At 37.7% G+C, this 22864-nt stretch overlaps 2 protein-coding genes across 2 annotated transcripts; both read right to left on the bottom strand.

Annotated features, from left to right (window-relative positions):
- Positions 1–31: 31 nt before the first annotated feature.
- dlat (dihydrolipoamide S-acetyltransferase (E2 component of pyruvate dehydrogenase complex)) lies at positions 32–9589 on the bottom strand. The gene is made up of 14 exons (XM_079835951.1): positions 9111–9589; positions 8083–8184; positions 7781–7905; positions 7307–7454; positions 7057–7183; positions 5981–6156; positions 4311–4461; positions 4144–4211; positions 3006–3116; positions 2797–2904; positions 2586–2704; positions 2298–2460; positions 1518–1654; positions 32–1410 (listed from the first exon to the last, which is right to left on the bottom strand). Exons 1-14 carry the CDS (start codon positions 9387–9389, stop codon positions 1281–1283), a joined length of 1944 nt encoding a protein of 647 aa, XP_079692077.1. The 5' UTR covers positions 9390–9589; the 3' UTR covers positions 32–1280.
- A 714-nt stretch (positions 9590–10303) lies between these two features.
- Positions 10304–22596, bottom strand: zw10 (zw10 kinetochore protein). Its single transcript, XM_079834397.1, has 16 exons — positions 22381–22596; positions 21465–21599; positions 21256–21357; positions 20966–21043; positions 20566–20725; positions 18240–18395; positions 17943–18137; positions 17071–17207; positions 16813–16995; positions 16494–16729; positions 11860–11931; positions 11605–11768; positions 11303–11433; positions 11061–11192; positions 10776–10978; positions 10304–10622 (listed from the first exon to the last, which is right to left on the bottom strand). Exons 1-16 carry the CDS (start codon positions 22483–22485, stop codon positions 10499–10501), a joined length of 2313 nt encoding a protein of 770 aa, XP_079690523.1. The 5' UTR covers positions 22486–22596; the 3' UTR covers positions 10304–10498.
- Between the last annotated feature and the right edge of the window lie 268 nt (positions 22597–22864).

Below are 22864 nucleotides of genomic sequence, written 5' to 3'. Positions count from 1 at the left end.
GTTTTGAAACAATTATATCACAATATTTTTTATATATCATATTATCAATAATTAAATCTAATATTATCCATTTATCTGTCCATCCATCATTAAACATAACGTCTTTTCAGTTAAGAAAACAATAGTGGTCACCCTCAGAACATAAGAGGTCAGTGAGAATATTGAGAATATTGTGTTCTCTCTATCAAATTAAATGATTATTCCTTATAGAAATGTACTGAAATGTAAAGAAAAATGAGCAGCATATAATATTTGAGTTTCTATTTTGTTTATTATCTCTCACTTTTTTGTCAAATTAAATATTGATATATTGGTCATATTTTTTGTCCCTTATGAAAAAAATGTTTGACTCTCTGTTGTCCAAATGGCATTGAATGAATACTAAAACAGCTTGAATGAACCATTCTATGTATATCCAGTCTAGCGTTTTATTCCATTTAGGAACCTTTCTTTTTTTCCCTCTCCATAGGTTTATTTATAACAGCAGTTCACCCCATGAATTGTGCGTTATTCATTTAAGAATGACTTGAAAACATTGCCACCATTTAAAAAGAAAAACCCAAGCGCTATAAACTGGATCAAAGGCACTAATGTGCATTGTCGGGAGTGAGAGATGTAATAAATAAAAAGGTCCTATATCAAAACCCTGCCCCCATACCAAGACCATCAGACAGTCTCAGCAAAGAAATATGTATCATGTATAAGCTAGCTATTCATCAGTGACAGAACAAATGTATGTCTAGTATGCAATAATACAGAAAATAAACATTTGCACTGAATAATTTATCATCAATTCCAATTGTAGCCAGATAATTTTTGGCACACACATCTCTAGATTTCATCACATTTTCTTATATAGAAAGGAAACTCATATTGTGCCAATGAATGTCATTAAAACAAGGAAACAAGTCAAAGCTTGCAGATACAGACCATGACACTTGGCTGTGGACACAGACATTATTCTTTGATCTAGTGGCAAACAGACTTACGGTGCTTGTAACAACATCCTAAAGGAAAATGGAAACCCTTGTCCAGTAATATTTTCTGAAACTCCAGAAAATGACCTTAATAATGACTTGGGTTGAGAGGTTACTTCAGGCTTTAGGAAGCAATGCGATGTGTATGAAAGGGAGTATGTGAGTGAGAAGGAAAATTAAAAAAAGATGAGAGAGAACAACCTGTTGTATTTCCCAGGGAGAGCATATAACCAATGAGAGAGACCTCTCCAAATCTTAAAGTCCACTGTTTTTTTTGGGGCCAGGACCCTTTAAACGACTTGCTCACAGGAGCATGGTGAACGGTTTCTCCAGGAACTTGCGGAACTCGGCCAGCCACTGTGCGCCGACAGCACCATCTACCACCCGGTGATCACAGCTCAGAGTCACCGACATCATGCTAGCCACGTCAAACCTATAAGAGACACAGAAAATGCACTCGGTGACTGGAGGAACTATTTTAAGAGCTTCATCTATATTTGTGAGGATGTGGAGTGATGGCAAATTGATGTCCTTGCTCACCCTTTTTCGTTGTCCGCAGGCAGCAGTCTCTTTTCTGAGCCACCCACAGCCAGAATGCAGGCTTGAGGAGGGTTAATGATAGCTGAAAAATTCTTGATGCCATACATGCCCAGATTTGAAATGGTAAAGGTGCCACCCTAGAAAACCAAGAATGTTTATGTGTAAATGTACTTTTACATATACACAATACATATAAACATATATATAGCTAGAACATCCTGTTCTTTCTACTCAAAGAATCTGAATTTTTTTTTTGCGTGGCTTCCACAAAAATATTAAGCCGCTCAACTGTTTTCAATATTAATAATAATTTTTCTTTAGCACAGAATCAGCAAATTAGAACCGTTTCTGAAGGATCATGTAACACTGAAGACTGGTGTAGTCACAGGAATAAATCACATTTTAAAACAAAATACAGTTGTTTAAATTGTTTATATTATTTAATAATATTACTGTTTTACTGTATTTTTGATCATATAAATGCAGCCTTGGTGAGCATAAAATACTTTTTAAAAACAAATAATATATATTATACTAATAACTAATATAAAACTAATGATTGACTGCATTAGTTTACATGAACTGCACTTTTACAACATGTATTAATCTTAGTAATGTTAATTCCGTCATTTCCTAACACATTATTAAAGTCAAAAGTTGTATTAACATAGTTAATCCACTGCGAACTAACATGAACAAACAAGGAAAACAGCTGTATTTTTAGGAACTAACCTGAACAAAGATTAGTTACTATCCACATGGAGCACGTAAAGTACTCACCTGGAATTCATGCGGCTGTAGTTTACCCTCTCGTGCTTTAGCAGCTAATGTGCCTACGTCTTTGCTGATAGTCGCAAGGCCCTTAATATGAGCATTAAATACAATGGGAGTGATTAGACCCACAGGTGTACTGACTGCGACACTAAGATCCACCACGTGATTTCTGTCCGGAGAGAAAAAATGCTGGATTAATTCAGATTTACTTTCACTTAGATTTACTGATTTGTGAGAAAACAAAGCTGCCCTCAAATGGTTTAGATCCGAAGTGCACTGTGGAAGTACACTCACTGTCTGATAACCGTGTCCATCCAGGAGGAGTTGGCCTCTGGGACCTTTAAACAGGCAAGAGCCGAAGCCTTGATGATGAAGTCATTGACTGAGAGTTTGATATTATCAGCTTTCACCTCCTGTTCATGAGGAAAAGGTAGAGTTTAAATCAGGACTACTGTAATGTGGAGCTTATCATCATGTTACAGCAAAGGGAACTGAGTTTACTCACAGCATTGAGCTCTTTCCTGAGTTCAATAACTTGGTCCATGTTGACATCAATAGACAAATAATAGTGGGGAATAGTCTGTTTTGACTGCATCAACCTCTGGGCGATCACCTAGATAGCACAGCAGTAAAGAGACAGGCAGGGAAATGAGTATTATGGGTAACACATATTCCTAGAGAATATATAGTGTCCTCTAAGGTCAGTGGACTCACTCTGCGGATGTTGCTGATGGGGATGTCGGTGAAGGTTCCTGTAGGTACTGCAGCAAAAGCAGGGGCGGCTGGAGGGCTGGGTGCAGCTGGGGTAGGTGCAGCAACGACTGCCTGGTGGTATGAAACAGAATGTTATTTAGGTTTAATTTGTTTGTCTTTCCGTTTTAGTTTTTATTTATCTCCAGTTATCTCAACTTAGTTAACTGACAAATTTTCAATAAGTTGCAACAATTTTCATTTTCATTTAGAGCAAAAAAACGTTTTTAATAGCTTTAGTTTTAGATTTAATGTTAACTCTGGTGAGAGGTTTTAAAGTTCCCCCGCAGTCAATAATTTTATCCTTTAAAACTAATCTTTGATCACCAAAATGACATATTTAAATATTTTTTCAAGTGAAATTTTTTTTTTATTAATGCCTTAAAATAGCTTGAATGTATACCCTTGCTTCATCTAGTATATGTGGACACATGAATATGCAAATGAGCCATGCCTCCACTCACTCATACAGGGTCGTACATACAAGTTGATGTATCGTTCTCTCCAACATCGGACACATAACGGTAATTAATATGATTAGCTTTTGGCTTGATTATGTTATCAAACAGCTAATAATGTGTTGCTAATGTTACACAAACCATGTTCCCATTCGCCATCTCAGAGTCAGAAAATTTGCATCCTTAAAAACACGTTGAACAATTTAGAACGTCAGTGGGGAAAGGCATATAGCTCATCATAACATCGTAATATACATCTTATACATATTTCACCCACTATATTGCTAAATGTACCCGATTTTTCATAACAACAGAAAAATATATCGGGATAACCGGGCTTCTCTTGAGACTCCCCTGCTTCAGAGCGGTTATAGTTAATGATATGCAAAAGCCCACCCACACGCTGACGTGATTGGTTACAAGGAAGTTTGTGATGTTAGAAACACCGACGATTTCGAGACTGTCTTTTTTCACTGCAGTTTTAAGGAGAAAATACTCAGCAATGGTGTTGACTTATGAATTTGCACATGGTTCGTCTTAAAACATTAAAAACACCACATAGACATAAACATAAACTTGATTTTCACCACAGAAAGAACTTTCTTTAAGAACTTAAGTTTGGTTTTCAAAATGTAATGACTTACAGGAGCGGGCTTAGGTGGAACGAAACTGTCAATATCTTTCCTGGTGACTCTGCCATCTGGTCCAGATCCTATCAACAAAGAAGTAGCATATTCCCAATTTACTGAGTGACATCTCCCATGCAAATTAAACAAACTAACAGACAGCATCAAAGTCAAAGTGCTCCTACCTGTGACTTGGGCGATGTCAATTCCCTTTTCGGCAGCCAGTTTCTTGGCTAGAGGGCTGGCAAACAGCCTACCCTTCCTAGGAGCAGCAGGGGCGGCTGGAGCAGCGGCAGGTGCTGGGGAGGAAGCTGCTGCTGGCAGTGGGGTGGCCACCTAAAAAATGTGGTACAATTAAAAGTCATATAGGCAATATAAACATAAACAAATTATTTATTTGTAGTTAGGTTAAAGATTTAAGTCATAGAGTGGCGCAGGTATGACATCACTTTGTACGCGGAAGCGAGTTAGCATTTTAGCACTTCCGGTTCCATCGTCCCGAAGTCAATGGGTTTTTTTAATGGGATTTTGGTTAAATGGCTAAAATAAGGTCTGTGGTGAACAAAAGCGCAGGAAACTTTCAAGTTTTATTCTACGACATAAAATACATAAGTATTACTCCACTCGTGATTTTTATGAAGCTGTTATGCGTTTTGAAAAAGGCGGTTGCTAACAAGTGGCTTAATGGGACTACAGAGGCAGTCAGTGAGATTAAACGTCATATCCGCTAAAACCTCAGACCGCGTTTACAGCATCGTAATACTTTTAATTGTGCTCTTAAACTATCCAGAGTCGCAGCCATAGCCGATTCGAAACCGCGGCAACTCTACCGTCATTATGTTAAGCCCGCCCACCGACTCTATACATGATGTGATTGGCCTGACCAGAGCTTGGTTTTTCCAGTTCGCAAGCCAACGGAGAGTTGCTAGACGACCCTGGCTGAAAATTAGATTTACTGCCACAAGGGTACGTCTAGATTTCTAGGCTAATAAACTATACTAACTTTCTGGGAAAATTATGTAACGTTAAAGTCGAGCGACTGTGATGTAGTTCATTGATAGCTTACCTTTAGCTTTTTACTTCAGGCGACTGCATTTAGACTTCAAAATTGTTGTGTTCATTGTGGCAATTATCTTGATGGGCAAAATGTGTAAGTATCATAAAAAAAGGTTTGATCACAGAGCTTGTTTTAATCAATAATCCAAAAGTCCTATTGGGTTTTTCTCGAGGGAACCAGTGCGATGCTAACTGCCAGTTGGCCTAAAAAGTGTTGACATACCTGCACCACTCCATTAACATCTTAAAATATAGATTATACTGGGCTGCATTTCCCAAAAGCATTTTAAGTCTAAGTACATTGTAAAACCATTGCCACCAATGGTCTCTACGATCAACATGGCTCACAATGCTATTGAGAAACACAGCCCTGGCATAGCAGTTAGTGCACATGCCAATGTTTTTTAACAAAACTAAATCTCTTAATATCTTGTCAGAACCACAACCGACAGTAATGGGTTGTGGTCTATTCTTGGCGGCCACACCCACAAAATTGGCATGGCGGAATTGCAGTGTTGCAAAATGCTACAAACATGACCTTTCACTTTTAGTCATGGCATGAAACTTGATATTACAATGGAAGTAAAATCAAGGCCTTTAGGTGGCCTACATCGCCATCTACATTACATCATGACAAAATGTTGTTGCAACTCAATGTGGTTAATAAATGACTGCTGTTAATCAATGACTACTGATCACCAAAACAATCGTATTAAGTGTGCATAATTAATCATAATCACTTTAAACAGCAGACACAAATAAACGACAGAGGTCTTGTACAAATGACAGAGCTCTTTACCGGTGTGGGAGCAGGAGGCGGGCTTGCTGTCACCCCAGTCTCTACATAGTCTGCAAATGCACTGATGTCGGATTCCTTTTCCACAATGATGCAGAGAGGAGTGCCAAGAGGAACGTCTCTGGTGCCCTCAGCAACCATTATCTTGGCCAGGTAGCCCTCCTCCTGTACCTCAAAACCTGAAAACCACAGGAAGGAATTACTACACAGTGTTAATGCATATCTCATCATACATAAACAGTACATTTCTTAAAATCTTGTTTACGCATATACATTTGTGTGTGTATATGTTCAATCAAGTGTTTACAATTTAATATCATATTTAAAATGTAATAATGATTTTGAATCATTGTAATAAATGATAATGAATTAATGAATTTATTACTGTGATAGAGAAGCTGAATTTTCAGCATCATTACTCCAGTATATTATTCTAATATGGTGATTTTCTACTCAAGAAACATTTATTTTTCATTATCAATATTGAATGTGCAATACACAACACGATATATACATTTATTTATTTAACACATACTTATTTACACTTCCTTGCATTTGTACATAACATACCTGTACACACATATGTCTATTTTTGAATATTGTGTTTTTTATGTTTTTATATATTTTGTATATTGTTATTTCCTATTTACTTATTCTATTTTTATTGTTCTTATTATACATGTCTTGTCGCTGTCATTCTGTCTGCTGCTTGTGCATGTATGGTCACTTCATGCATTTTTCTCTGATTGGATAGCGATCTGATTGTTAAAAGACAAGTTGAAAATGCTCCGCTTTCGAGATTAATTTCAATCCGATCGCTCAAACCACTTCAGAAGGTAGTCTGAGATGCATTCCAGATGAAACTGGACAAGGGTAAATGCATCTGGTTATTGAAATCACATATGCAAGTTTTACTTCTCCCAAAATGGTAAAAAAAAATAACGTGTGAGAGTGTGTTGTTAGGCTATATGACGTTATAGACAGCACTTATAAATCATTTTTATGGTGTTTATGTGGACGGGGATGTAACTATTATAGTTGAAGTATCATAATTAAAGCCAAAATAGCTGACAATTTACCGATTGTTGCCTTATCTGTCTCAATTTCAGCCAGCAGGTCTCCCTCACTCAGCTTCTCACCCACCTTCTTCTCCCAGCGCTGCACTGTACCCACAGTCATGGTGGGGGAGAGAGCTGGGAGAAGAACCTAAAGACAGCAAGACAGCAAGTCAATGATGGCATGCGATAATATGCCTGCTTGTGCTTAGACTGGTTTTACTTCTGAATTAGTTTGTAGTCACTTTCATATCTGGTCAACAACATCTCATACCTTCATATGAGGTGGGAAGGAGCTTCCAGGAACTTGTGCCGGTGCAGGAGCAGTGGGCGCTGATGGAGGAGGAGGGGCACCTGCAGCAGGGGTGGAGCTAGCGACTTTATCAATTGTATAGTCCTTAAATGCAGGGATGAGGTCAGGACTAAAGGTCAAAAGACAGATAATGTAAATTAACTGGGAAATACAAATATACATCAATATTACATACCGTACCTTCTATATCACACAATATTGTACTGTCAACACAGATATCAAACATGTATGCTTTTATTACATAAAAGATCAAGACAATATCATTTAGGTACATCACATATGCCCTTTTTATGATGCACCATTTATCTGTGCTACGATATAACTCACTAAAATTTCATTTATTTCACCAACATTTTATGTTTTTAAGGACAAAGTTTATTATGTAATATGTTATGACGCTCTGGATCTTGGCACTGGAGATAAAATTGTCCTTACCTGTCGACGGTAATACAAATGACAGCTCCAATGGCCACATCTCTTGTACCCTCAGAGACCAAGATCTTGGCTAGGTAGCAGTCCTCCGGTAGTTCAAACCCAACTGTAGCCTTGTCTGTTTCAACCTGACCAAATCAAAACAGAAGAATTAGATCAGAATTATACCATGGGGCTGTTGAATGCTTGATTCGGATTGGTTGACAGTCATTCTAATCTGTCCTATGGAATTATTTCATTTAATATTTTTATCTACTACAACAATCAAATGGCGTCTTGGTGGTAAAACCCTGAATGTGCCTCACCTCAGCAACCAGATCTCCCTCATTAATTTTGTCACCTTCCTTCTTTTCCCAGCGTGCAATAGTGCCCACCTGCATAGTAGGGGACAAAGCAGGCAGTTCCACCTGGAATAGAATTAATTAGGTTTAATAAACAGAAAGTTGTAAGCATTTGGCATAAGTGACCAGAAATTCTTCTCAGCATAATATATGATCGGCATTGAAATGGTAGCTTTTGTTGTTGTTTACCGTGACAAGATTTTTTAGCTCCTCAGGATTCCCACACCTCCTGACTAATGAATTTCCATTACTTCTGTCTGCTTTTTTTCTGAATAAGGATTTTCACTTATTTTACTTATTATTTTATAGAGATAATAGATATATTGGACTCATAAATAGTGATTTCAAGCTGATGAAGTGGTTTAAAACTAGTATAAGTGGAAAAATGTATATTCAATCATAGAAATATGCTACGCTTTCTCATTATAACAATTATTTGTATGCATTTTCTAGGCCTGGAAAAGCTGACAGACTGTTGGCAGTTTTATATTCTGAGGCTTAATATTTAGATTATGTTAAGCAATATGAGAAAATGTTATGCTGTCTCGTGAATGTTTCGTATATGTAGGCTATGTAAACAGAAGGATCGATGGACCTCTGGCAGCCCATAAAATTCATGACATATATATATATATCTGCAGCACTGCTTGAGCATCTTGAAGGTGACACCAGCAGAAGAAACGCAGTGTTGCAATATACCAATACTTAAAGAGACAGTTCATTCAAATACGATATATAGTTTGTCAACTTTTACTCTTCCTGATGTTGTTGTTCCAAAACCGTAAGAGTTTCATTCTTCTGTGGATCACAAAAAGAGATGACAGGTGACAGTGACAACATCAGTCGCTTTTCACTTCCATTATGCAGAAAAAGATGCAATGAAAGTAAACGTTGACTGAGGCTGTCAGTCCCTACTATCCTATCATCTTCTTTTGTTTTTCCAAGTCAAACGTGGTTGGAAGCACACAATAATATTAGTTAGCTTAGCTTACCTTCTGATGGGGCGGCAGACTGTACACTCGCATGCTTTGACTGAAGCTAGCCGTTTGGCTTCGCAAGACCCATGGTCTGTTACTGGGGATGCTGTTGCACACACGCCGACCATGACACAAGCTCCGGATCCTGGCAGGGCCGCTGGAGTGGTATCGTTTGAGATGATGGCATGATACCGGTCCGGGTCGAGGACTGGCAGCAGCAGCAGCAGGGCCCGAGAGGACACTGGGCCGGGTAAGCCTGGCAGATGGACGCACTCGCAGCGCTAAACGCAACATTTTGAGCGTGATGACCCCTGTAACACTACGCTGGACTTGAGTAAGGCTGCTCTGGTATCAGAATATCTGACACCTGTGGTAGCAGCGGCAGTCTGTTCCCCCCAAAATGTTCAGAACACGCTCACTTTCCAATGACCTCCCCACTCCAAAACATCCCACTTTACGACAATCTCCTTCGCTTCGTCCTCCGGGTGACGCACAAGGGTTGCCAAATATGTAATTTAATTTTATACAAAACCCCTTTTCAATAATTCATAATTTTCTGTTTTTATAAAGGATAGCTATCGAAAACAGCAACGTTTCTTTGGGGAAAAAAACACAAACACAAAAACTATATATATATATATATATATATATATATTGAAAACGGACATTCACTTCAGCTCTAGATTCATGAGAATATGGAAATTATATAGTTATAAGTATAAAATGTTATATATATATTATGACACACTCACACATATATGTATTTTTGAACAAATTTAAGTTGTACATGATTGCTCTTTGAAAGGGTGGATTCTGATTATAAATACATGGCAACTTTCAAGCTGTCAAAGCCGGTGCCGTAAAGTGTCAAGCTTTGACGTAAAAGCGCAGTCAAGTAAAAGTTCATCCACACCTTCTATCCAGAAGTTGTCTGGACCACTTTGCATTCTTCCACTTCTTATGTATTGAGACTCAAAATTGACCCATAAATAAAATGTACTCTCCCTTATGTCGTTCCAACCCCGTATGACTTTCTATCTTCCGTGGAACACAAAGAGAATGAAAGCCTGAGGCAGTAAGTTGATACCATTCTGCCTAAAATTTTCATTCATGTTTGACTTATTTTTAGTCATACAGGTTTGGAACAACATGACAATTTTCTTTTTTGGGGTGAATTGTAAATTGAAAAACTTTGGACATCCTAAAACAAAATCATGTGCCATTGCTGCAGTTTATTGAGGTATTTTCAAAGTAGTAATTCATATACTGATAACGTAAGGAACAGGCAAGTGCTTAGAACAGCATTTATTGTAAAGCATAGAAAAATAGTGAACACAATATATGTAAGGAAAAGCTCCATGTAGCATTATGTTGCGTTGGAAGTGCATTGGTCTTTTGGATGTCTATTTGACAATTTTAGCAAGGGCCGCTGCTCGCCTCTCTGTGTTCTTGAACAGGGCACGAATGAGGCTCTTCATCTCATTACAGGAGAACTCCACTGCCAGAGGTCCTTTGCCCTCCGCCCACCTAAAAAAAAAAAGTATATATATGTATTTATTTTTTCAAAAACGTGAGCTCCATTAAATCTATAAACAAAATACATCATTCCTCAGTTCCCAATGACAAAAAACAAACAGACACACTCCTAAAAATGAATCAAATATAAAAGAAGTGTATGACCTGTCCACTATTTCCTGTAGATTAGCATTTAGCACCATGGAGATCTCCTTTAAGGTCATCCATTTCTTTACATAGACTGGAACCGCTTCTTGATATTTTTTGTTCTTGTTTTCATCTGGCAATGGATTAAAGACCAGTGGCCCTTCCTCTATAATGGTTTGACACAATGTTCGCAGTCGCTCACCGTCGACATTGGATATGTCCTGGAATGAGAGCAATTGGTTAACAAATCAAATAGTTTGGTGGTCCCATCCAAAACAACAAAAACATTATGTATTGCCTTACCTCCAACATCATAATCTTATTAATCAGCTCTGATATTGCAGTATTGAGGAGAGTCCCAATGGCTTTGCAGTATATGTTCACAGGCAAGACATCTTGCCAAACTTTTCCCAACCTCCTCAGCTGATGAATTACCTAAAATACACAACAGCAATAAAAAAAACCCAGTGACGACAAGTTACCTAAATTTAAGCTGCAAAAGAATATTTTGTCTATTCAGAAATGAATGTGTTGTTTGATCATACTTGTCTGATAGCCTTGCTGGCTACAGAGTAATTGTCTTCATCATCCAAACTTGAGAAGTTACGTGCAGTGGACAGTCTCTCCAACATCTCAGCTTTTTGAACGTTCATTTGTGCCACAAAGCACCGAGCACCTATAGATAGTTCAAAAGAACAGCATTTATTTGAAATATAAATCTTTTGTATTATCTTTACTGTCATTTTTGATCAATTGTAATGTATACTTGCTGAATAAAAGTATTAATTTCATTTATAATAAAAAAAACATCTAAACAGTCTCATAAAACATGTCAGCGTGCCCTTACCTAGTCTTCTGAAACCTGGGACCAAGTCTACAAAATAAGACACTCCATCTTTCAAAGGAAGGTGAGGTTTAAACTGGAAACCCAGGGTTAAAAGGTGATGAGCGATGAACATGCAGTTATTGTGTTGGATGGCCGCCAAGTGAGGCAACTTCAGGAAGTTGTCCCTAAGTTATAAAAACAGCAAAAACCCAGTATACCAATTAAAAACAAAACCTAGTATACCAAGAATACTGCTATAAAAATAGACCAACTTACTTGTGATATGTAGGCACAACATCATAGAACAGGTGAAAAATGTTTCGAACTGTGTAGAAAAGCTGGACTGCACTGAAAGAAAAAGACCACATTTATGTAGCACTGCAATTACAGCTTTCACAGCTTTTCATCTAAAAACATATGCGTGCTTAATTGACCATATGCACAGAACGTTCTTAAAGGATTAGTTCACTTTTAAATAAACTTTTGCTTATAATTTACTCACCCCCATGTCATCCAAGATGTCCATGTCTTTCTTTCTTCAGTCGAAAAGAAATTAAGGTTTTTGATGAAAACATTCCAGGATTCTGGATGTATTCAAATGTCTTTGTGTCAGTTTATCGTTTAAAATGCCCGTTTCGTGTGCGTATCCTGGGTGTTTTTATATTAGAAAGCCTAAAAGAAAATTTTCGTCAGGACAGAAATTTGTGACTTTTCATAGATTTCCTATACACAATCCTGAGCGACCGAAACTGTGGTTGCTTGCGCTGCACTTGGATGATGTCACGAACGCGCATCACAGAACAGAGCAAGGCGAGCATTTGTGCTTTTAAAACTGAAACTTTTTTTATTTATTTTTTAAATGACCGATCGTTTCGCTAGATAAGACTTATTCATCGTCTGGTATCGTTTAAAGCCCTTTGAAGCTGCACTGAAACTGTCATTTGGACCTTGAACCCATTATTTGAAGTCCATTATATGGAGAAAAATCCTGGAATGTTTTCATCAAAAACCTTAATTTCTTTTCGACTGAAGAAAGAAAGACATGGAAATCTTGGATGACATGGGGGTGAGTAAATGATCAGCAAAAGTTTATTTAAAAGTGAACTAATCCTTTAAGAACTTCCACAATGATATACGCCAGCTGAAAAACTTCCGGTGAAATGTCACTTGATGTCAGTTGATGTGTCTGTATCTTCAAATGTCCTGGTGTAGCTTTAACAGCATCAATAGTGTAATACTTAGTTTATAATCAGAATATAGCCACTTAAATAGCCAGGCCTAGCATTCATTTAGTTATTCAAACGTAAAGACAACATTAAAAAAGGCACGTCCCTCAGTGTAAATTCGACCATCAGCTTTCACACTTTCGTGTAAAAAAAAAAAAAAAAAAAAAAAAAGCTAACACTGTATTTTAAAGATTTATTGTGCACTTTAGTTAGATTTATTGAACAAAATTGGAGGTGTGCCTAAATCAGTGGGCTTGCCTTGCCCTGTGTTGCCCAGTGATTATGCTAGCATTCAGTGTAATTCATTCGCAAAAAAAGTATTGTTTTTCCATGAGACTTTGTGAGTACTTCATAGTTCATCTTGACAATTTATTTTTAACCCTAGTGATTTTATAAATGTTTAATATTTATTCAAAATCATATGGAAAATTACTGGAAATGGCTAATATGACTCCTGTCGCCATCTCCTGGTTATAGTGGTAAATCATTTATTTTTGTATTTTTAAATAAAAGTGTTTTCTATCAAATGTTGCATTTCCAACATCTTGAAAAATTGGGTTTTACAAATGGGGACAATCTCAGAAGGATGAACAAATAATGTTTTTGTATATCACATTAAAAATAGCAAGTTCTGGAAAACGTTCCGTATGAGTGTCCAATTACAGACACTGGGCCTCATTCATGAAACACGAGCAGAACAAATTTGTGTGCAAATCGTTCGTAAAGCCGCTCTGATGTAAATTTTCGGATTCACGAAAATGTTCGTATTTTCAAAATGTTAGTTGGTACGATAGAAATTTACACCTGCTCCCTACCACGTGTAAATGGTGCGTAAAACATTTGAATGTTCTGTGTTCTAATTTAGGCAAACTGACGACATTGCATTTTGATGCACTATGTACCATAATAATATTTCAAGAGTTGATTTGACCCGTTTTTAAAAAAATGTTTTACTGTTCAACGTAGGGTAATAGGCAGTGCTCGTCACTTCACTTTTTACCCGGCTGTCAAATCACAGTGGAGGAGGGGCGGGACAAAAACTACACCGACCAATCATCCCACTTGTACACTGACTGAACAACAATAATGGAGAAGTTAATACTGCTTTTACTGCATTTTTTATATTCAGTAATATTCTTCAAAATGAGATACTAGTAACACATTACTGCCATATTTTGTATCATATTTAAAGCAATCAAAGTATCTCAGATTGAAAAATGCTGCCCTTGCAAAGCGCTTTCAAGCGCCACCAGCTGGCCATTTTCAAAAGCGCACCAGGCTTTTTTAGCTGGCTAAAATACTTTGATGGACACATGATAATTTAATATTTATTGCTAGGCATATGTCCAATTAGTCTCTTTAGCATTTATGCAAAATATTGGAGCCAAACCTGAGAAAGAAGTCCAGAAGATTCCACAGTGTTCCTTGCACACGTCATTTGCAGTTGTAACTCATGGGCGGGATTATGCTAATTATGAATGATTGTGCACGCACGTCCGAATGTTTGGAATTCATTAATATACACACGTTTAACTATCAAATCCGAGATATATGAGGCGAGTTTTCGTAAATGTCCATTTTATGCGCAAATTACTCAGAATTTGCTCATATATTTACAAAAGTGTCATGAATGAGGCCCATTGTGTTTCTTATTCCAATGTTCCCATTAGCTTCGTCTTTATTACAATCAATAAAAGTGGTTTATTGGCAAATTAGGCAAGTATGATAACCACATTAAAATATATTTAAAAAAAACACACATTAAAATATAAATACAACATTAAAAAAAAAAAATCAACCATGTACAGCGAGTATAGAATGCCAGCCTACAGTTCACCGGAAATTCCTAAGATGGCTTATCGAAAACCAGGAAGGTGCTAGGGATGCAACAATACAGTTAGTCCATGGTTCAATACATACCTCGGTTTTTAACCACGGTTTTCGGTTCGGTTCTGATGGCTTGTCACATACATTTTTTGTTATTCTATTCTGACTGTGCGTTCACACCGCCGCCGGCGAGAGCGTCAAAGTGGCCGGAAGTCATTCATTCTCAATGGGAGCCCGGCGGCGAGCTCCGGCGAGAGTGGCGCGGCACATCTTGGACGATTTGGGCGTCGAGGAGAGTTGAAGTCAGGTCAACTTTATGGTTATGAGCTACGACGCGGTTCGGCGGCAGCCGGCGGCAACCAATGGGAATGTAGTAGTGCTCCGCTTGAGATGATTCTAGAGAACGCAGCGCTGTAAACTTCGGTTCCGACCACATTAGTTCCCAAGCAAAATAGAGGAGAGACTGATCAAATGGTGCGGCGGGTTTGATAAGAAGACGCGCAACTTTATTTATCCACCACACAAATGGCTTTTAATTGGTTTATTTCGTTAGCAAACATGTAACTATAATTGTTAAGTTCTTTCCATCGATCTGCTTTTTTTAAACTTTCACATTTAAATGATTTCATGAGGTTATATTATACGGTCATACCCTACCTGTGGTCAGTCAGCACAAACGCCGATCAACATGAGTGTTTGCTTTGCAGCCCCTTTAAATGCAGTTTAAAAAAAGACCAAGCATTCGATCTACGTCAGAGCGGCAGCGCGTCCACGAATCTTCTACAGCGTCGATGGCAGGGCGGCCAGAGCGAAGTTTGACGCTCTCGCCGGCGGCGGTGTGAACGCACAGTTAGGCGACAGGAACAGCAAGAGGTTAAAGAGCAAAAAGACTACTTTTTAATTGCAATACTCTTTCTTTATTTTACTTAAAATAATTGAAAAACTTAAACTTAAAACTTTACTTAAACTTAAAACTTTACTTAAAAAAAACCCTTGTACACATTCCTAGTGTATAGTATAATATAAAATAAATATATATAAAGATTTACACTGGCAGCTCAGAGCTGTACAGCAGCATTTAAGTATGAAATTGAATGAATGAAAAAATAAAAGACTACATAGACTTCACTATAAAATATACACTGATTCTCATTAAAGCTACTGTATTAGTTTTTAAGTCAAGAGCAGTGAGTGATTTTCTCTTTGTCTTTTGTTGTTGTAACATTAAAGGGATATTTCACTCAAAAATTTTAATTCTGTCATCGAGAAATGAATACAGGTTTGGAACAATATTAGAGGGAGTAAATAATGACATCGTTTTAGAGGTGAACTGTCCCTTTAAGGACCACGTGTTCACTATTGCCCTGTTGTCAATTTAAGACCTGCATGCATCTAATATAAAAACACGATTGCGATTTTACTTTCACTTTAGACATAACCGACTGTGTTTATGTTAACCTTGTGTGTATTTGACAGTATTAGCGCAGTAAGACGACTACTTAGTCCAGTAATCACATGTTTGACAGGCTTTTAGTGCGCGCACTCAGAAAAGCGCATGTTAAAACCGCGCACGCGAATGAAACCGGCAAGGCTTTAAAACGCATGCAAATAATGAACTTTGGTGATTGTGAATAACTATAGTGTTCCGTGAGTATAACTCTACCACTGACCTGTGATGTGAATGTATGTCACGTTGTTCAGTATTGGGATGGAGGCAAATTATAGAATTTGTAATTTGCAATTCACAAGCGCGTATTGAACCGTGAATGCCGTACCGAACGGTTCAATATTATATTGAGAATTGTGGCATCCCTAGAAGGTGCATATGGTTAATTGTAATGGCTGCCTGCTACGTACCACTGGGGAGAGCTGCCCACCGCCTCAGACAGAGTTTGTATGGCCAATTCCATTAGCTGCTGCACTGACTCACTAATGCGACACACAGGCAGGCATAGAGTACTGGGACTCAACTGCTTCTCGTTTTCCAGGCTCTGCTGATCGTAATGGCCACTTTTCTTACCCGCCTCCTTCCTCTCCTTCTCTCCACTGGGGCTCGGTAGTTTAGGGATAGAGAGCTTATACTCTGGAGTGATCTGGACACAAAGAGCACACAAAAGACTGTCACCAAAAAGCTTTTGTAGCTTAATTAAAATGAGAGAACTTTAATAGGTCTTACTTTCACTGTGTTGTGCATCTCAGAAGTCATCAGTTTTCGTGCAGCCACAATGACATCTTGGCATTTTTTGCTTGCGAAGTGGCAGTTGACATTCCTGGCGTATTTCAAGAGGTCTGTTGAGTCCCCTGCGAGGTACCCCATCTCTTTTAGACTGTTCTCGAAATTCTCTGTCTGTTTAATGACCTGGGAACACGATTAAATATTGTATTATAAAGAATGCTGTGCAGTTTTCATGCTGACAGACTTGTGCAATCTTACCTCGCTATACTCGGCTAGCTGACTGCTGTTAGTCGGAATGGAATGAACCAAGCATTCACGAATGATGCACTCCGACATCTCCTCCCAAATCAGGTCTCCTAAAATCTCAGACACTTTCTTTTCGTCGATAGACACATCTGAAGAAAGAAAACAAAATAAATCCCATCATAAGCCTATTGCAAGCAATGCAATGTCTCGTGCAGGGGTCTTCAACTTTTTAGTTGGCTAAAGTGACAGGCTAGGGACCCCATGTTATACAGAATATTGTATAAAATTGAGTGTTGCATTTTAAGTATATAATTATTATATATTAAGTTATATGATTGTTCATTAAAAATAAAAGTACTTAATAATGAAAGTCCTAAACAGAAAATAATAACATATGCTGTTCACAGGAAATACCTTATATGGACAGAAACATTTAAACGGATGAAACGTGAAGACAAAACACGATTGTGACGATATATGGTTTTATGCATGTTTTTCAAGCCATTTGGGGAATTTATATAACAATATGATACCATGCAATGCTTATTGACATACTGCAGACCAGAAACTATATAGAAAATATATTTTCTGCCTTACTCTGTGATAAAAAAAACCTAACCAATCATAAAATTGTCATTAGAAATATAGGGGGGAAAATATAGAATACAAATTATCGGTTATCGTTCAGCACTTTATTAGATTTCTTAGCCAATAAAAAGCAAATGATAAGAAAACAAAACCTGGTATTAGACTTGACATTTTTGTCCCCACACTTCTGAAATTATGTCTACGCCCCTGGCGTATGCATTATAATTAGTGATAACTACAATGTCTGCGGTAAACAGAACCACCATCTTATTTTCTTCAGATTTTTTTGCACGTACCAAAAAGGTGTTCATGTAGCGTCTTAAGTACGGTGAGCACTTGGGTGTAAACCTGGCTGGGGTCTGGATGCTCTGCTTTGGTTTCTTCACACTGCAGGGTCAGGACTGCACCCTGCTCAGTCTGACTGCTCACTTCAACCGTCAACGAGGGGTATATGATTAGAGGCTTCAGCATGTACTTGAACAACACTTGGCCTAAAGGATTGACAAAGAATCAGGCAGTCAAATAACAGACCAAAATATAAACAAAGCAATGCGGAGGTACTAATGGGCTGTAACACGAAAACTTGTTCATACCAAACAGTTTAATCTTTTTATGAAGCTCTCCTTGAACGGAGAGGGCCTGGAGAATGCTGGGGAGAAGAGCATGTGGGACAGACTCATCCGCCTTAGATCCTCCTCTGTTCAAATGAAGCGCTGTCTTCAGGAAAGATTTCACGCTAGTGAGCTCAGCTAAAATATGGAGATCAAAACAAATCAAACCAAGGCAAAATACTTTTAAAAAAAAAACACTTTTCTTTACTCAGATACCACCAAGCATGTATCAGAGACATAAAAAAAGCCTTAAAGATGCGATGAAACGGATTAAAACAGAGTGAAACATTATTGAAAAAGAAAAAAATTGTATGACAGGTGGAGGCAGAACTGATTGCAAGCTTGAAGTCAGTTGTAAGAAAGAGGCAAGTTTAAGCTGACTAAATGATTGAAGAAGTCTGACATTCCACTGGAAGATCAATTTATGACACTTTTATTAAAAATGATGTCCGAGTTTGGAAAAGAATGGAATTTAATTTAACTAATTTCCAGGTCTGGATAAGTATGGAAAAAAGACAACAGAGTATGGAAAAAAATGTGGGTTGCAAGACTATTGCCACCATTCAGTTTTTTTTTTATATAAAATTTCTAAAAATAAATTTGTCTTACAAGCAGAGTGTTTTCATGGCAACAGTTTAGTGATCGTTTATTGACTGAACACGACAATGAATTCAAGGGGCACATTTTTATTACGCAAAACTGTTGTCTTTACCATAAGCGAGTCTCTTTTGAACCTCACTAAGAACAGATAAAGGAGCAAACAATCATATAAATCAGACTGTACTTTGCTGTTTGGTGATCGTGCAAGTGCAACATCAAAGCACATTTAAAGAATCCAACTGATGTGTCAGAGGTGAATATATGCAGGTTATAAAGCGTTTTAGATTCGTCTCATAATGTAAGTGCATGTTATCACTTCGTAAAAAACTATTGTTGAACTAAAACGCTTTATAACCTGCATATATTCACTTCTGAAAATAAAAGCATTACAGATGACTGTATTATATATCAAATGCTTCATGATAAATATGGTCTAAAAGTTTGGAAATTTGGGTCTGGAGAAGTATGGAATTTATAACCGCAATATGTAACTTTTCGCCGCTCAAGGTCGCTTATTCAAAACAAAAGTGCAGCTTGATGACGCCTTGAGTTCGCTGAGCTTTTATGATGCTGCAGACAACCGCTTCTGGCTTCTTCAGCACGTGCGTATGAGGGGCAACGCACCGCTGTTTTATCATATTAGATACATTTGAGTGTGTTGAAAGTTATGTTATAATGCTACTCTGTGCGTGCGCTCGGTGGCTACTATGAGACACTTGTTTGTGAAAATGTGAAAACAAGATTTAAAAGGTCCTGTTCTTCGTGATCCCATTTTTCAAACTTTAGTTAGTGTGTAATGTTGCTGTTAGAGCATAAATAATACCTGTAAAATTATAAAGCTCAAAGTTCAATGCCAAGCGAGATATTTTATTTAACAGAAGTTCCCTTTCAAAGCCTACAGCGAACGGCCGGTTTGGACTACATCCCTGTATATCCTGCTTTAATTACGTCAGTAGAGCAGTTTGTCGACTAACCTCCGCCCACAAGAATACGCGAAAAAGGGGGCGTGGTCTTGTTGCTCCCTCGTGGAGAAGAGGAAGTGTTGCGTTCGGTTCGGTTCGGTTGCATTTGTCGCCATGTCGTTCAGACGATATTATTTTCATCCCGGAGTCAAATCACCTTTGTTTGGCCTTCAGGGGCTGTAGTTTGAGCGCGTTCATCTCCCCGTTATGGTGAGAGGCGTGACCTTTCCGGTGCACGTGCGCTCTGCGTGCCCTAAGCTGCTGTCGAATCACAACACGGGAACCGCTGGCACAATCAGAACTCGTTACGTGTTTCTGAAGGAGGGACTTCATAGAACGAGGAAATTCTCAGGCCGTTTTGAGGACAGTGAAAACAGCAGTATACAGATAAGTAAATTGTGTTTTTTTTACACATGAAACATGAACACATGTTATATTGCGATGCACAGTCACGGTCTGTCTCCTGGTTAAAATGGCTTATTTCTTTGGACTTAAACATTCTTGGAAACATTTGGGATAATGGAAGTACACAAGTCAACAAAATATATAAAATTTTTCTAGTGGTTTTTGGATATTTTAATCAAAAAATCTTACATATCATGCCTTTAATGAAAAATGATGTCAAAAAAGTTTTAAAAACTAAACATGAGCATGGACGAATCGTTCACAATAAGAACAATAACATGCGTTTGAAAATAAAGAGGGTGAATTTTCAAACCATGCTGACTTTAAAGTAAAAAAGTTACTTTTAGTGGAAGGAAGTTTCCAGACTGCCAGTTTCTGCCACTCTTCTCCAAGGTGGTAGATGAGATTCTCTCTCTGTATTGTGATCTCTGAGCTGAGGGCCCGAACTAAAGGCAACTCGGTGTCTTTCCATGCTTTCAGGGCATCAACACTTGCTCGTGCCTGTATAATGCAAGTAGGAATATGTAATTAAGCACCTTAGCACAGTAAGATTTTGCATAGTAATTCATAGGGCAGTTAATCGACTAAAATGTAAAGCAAATAAGTTACATGATATGCCAATAAACTAATTAAATTATTAAACTGAATGAGAAGCCCTAAAATTTGGTTTGCTTTAAAAATTAAATAAACCTGTTAAATTCACAAACTGGTAATGTGAATGTATTGTTGAATGTGACTTACTGTTCCATGCTGCTTTGCTGCAACCACATAATTCTTTTCCTGCAAGGCCCTGTGATACTCCTCTACTGCAGTGTCAAACTTAAAGAGCATATGAAAATAATGAGAGAATATTCCTGTTACACAAAGCATGTGCCTGAACTTAAGTAAACAAGCTAATTATTGTGAGCTTTTTTCTTTCTTTCTACATAATCATTTACATCACAAGACACACATGCACATTCTTTAAGACATAAATCTAGCTTTATGGTTAGAAAATCCTCTAAGCATACACAAAATCCCAGCAGCATTACCTCTTGGAGATGCTGAAGCAGGTTTATTACAGCAGTGTTTTTCTCTAGTTGCTGTTTAAGCTTGGCATACTCTGTTACGGCATCGTGGAGGTTCTGCTGAACCTGTAAATGCAAACACTTAGTAGTTGACATGTTTAACTACTATAAGAGTCACTCTTTTATGATTAGAAACTGAACCGTAAGTGTTTATTAACAGTGAAATAAAGTACCTCATTATCAATGCAGCTTTTCAATAAATCAATGTCTTTGGAAACGGATTCAACCTGGTCCAAAAGTTCCTCTGCTCCCTCCATACTGGGTATAAACTCGATATATTTTTTATTTATCATGTCTGTAACCTCCTCCTGTAAGGAAAAAAAGAGGAGGGTTAAACTCAATGGCAAAAACTTAAATGCATATCAGGTTTTGATGTAAATGAAGACCAGCGTTACACTTCTCCACTAATACATGGGAAAACAAATGGATCTCCCCAATTCAGATAACAAATATGAAGCATAAGACATTTATTTTCTTATTAAATACATTACAGGAAAAAACTCTGAATGTAAGATGATCTTGTTAGACATATAGCGTAAGTCCTGCAACATAAACACAAATGAAACACAAAAAGGCAAGTCTGCTAAAAATCAGATCCCAGACAGATATTATGTCAATAATGTCTCTCAAGACCAGAGAAGAACACACAGTTGCGTCATTTAATCTGTTTGTCTGAAGACAGGCTGGCACTAACAGGCAATGATATCAGCAGCATGACACGTCAGCCTGCCAAAGTCACATCAGTACCCCTCTGTTCACTATTAAAAAACACGAATTAACACAAAGTTCATTGTACAACGAATCTTATTAAACGTTTATTATTCTTAAATGACTTCATATGTCACGAGAAAGGCGTTAGTCGCACATTAAGAGCTTTGGTTAACGGTCAATGTATGCTAACATGAGTCCAAAAGAGATGCATATATACTGAATAATCACGTTTTTTTTTCCTTCTGCTTTTTTAAAGTAACGAATTTAACATTGATTAATTTAATCGTCAAGTTAGCTCAGGCTATATTGTATACGTTATACGCGGATTTATAAGTTATATTCGGGTTTGACAGCTGGTTAGCTGACTTTACTGTTTACCTTAGTTTCTTCCACTTTCCGAGACAGTTTGGAGATTTTGCAGGCGAGGTCATCCTTCTCCAGTTTACCTGAACTGGCGAGCACTTCTGTTACAAAAGACGACATGACGGCCACGGGCAGACGGGCAGAATGTGCAGGATAGTTTACCACTACATGCCAGTACCCGCCATTCCGCGCGCAAGGAATGCTGGGAGTCTGTCTGTTGGATGAAAAAAAAAGAGCTGTTGTTGATTTAAAAAGAGGCGGTTTTCAAAGACCGTTGTTATTCAGTGTGGTGCTTTTTAAACTCTATTTTTTTATTTATTTTAATAGGCAGGCTATAGATTATGTTGAAAAACAATTAAATGTATAAACGTGCTTTTATTGTTTTAGTAATAATTCCATTTTCAATTAAAGTCAGTTTACAGCCTGAATTATTGGTAAACCATTAAAAAAGCACATCAAAAAGGAAAACATCGTATTGAATGATACATGGTAGAATGTT

This window comes from Gobio gobio (assembly GCF_949357685.1).
Source record: "Gobio gobio genome assembly, chromosome: 14".
In the NCBI taxonomy this organism is placed as follows: domain Eukaryota; kingdom Metazoa; phylum Chordata; class Actinopteri; order Cypriniformes; family Gobionidae; genus Gobio; species Gobio gobio.
This window is presented reverse-complemented; position numbering and strand designations above follow the sequence as displayed.

What these genes read in the sequence shown, in the direction of transcription:
- dlat (XM_079835951.1), bottom strand. Translation starts at nt 9,389, where the DNA reads ATGTTGCGTTTAGCGCTGCGAGTGCGTCCATCTGCCAGGCTTACCCGG. An exon ending in ATTTGTATTACCGTCGACAG is followed by an intron (nt 7,455 to 7,780) that starts GTAAGGACAATT and finishes TTTGACCTTTAG; the next exon opens with TCCTGACCTCATCCCTGCAT. An exon ending in GACAGATAAGGCAACAATCG is followed by an intron (nt 6,157 to 7,056) that starts GTAAATTGTCAG and finishes TGTGGTTTTCAG; the next exon opens with GTTTTGAGGTACAGGAGGAG.
- zw10 (XM_079834397.1), bottom strand. Translation starts at nt 22,485, where the DNA reads ATGTCGTCTTTTGTAACAGAAGTGCTCGCCAGTTCAGGTAAACTGGAG. An exon ending in AAAGCTGCATTGATAATGAG is followed by an intron (nt 21,358 to 21,464) that starts GTACTTTATTTC and finishes TTGCATTTACAG; the next exon opens with GTTCAGCAGAACCTCCACGA. An exon ending in CCCAGGTTTCAGAAGACTAG is followed by an intron (nt 11,434 to 11,604) that starts GTAAGGGCACGC and finishes AACTATCTATAG; the next exon opens with GTGCTCGGTGCTTTGTGGCA.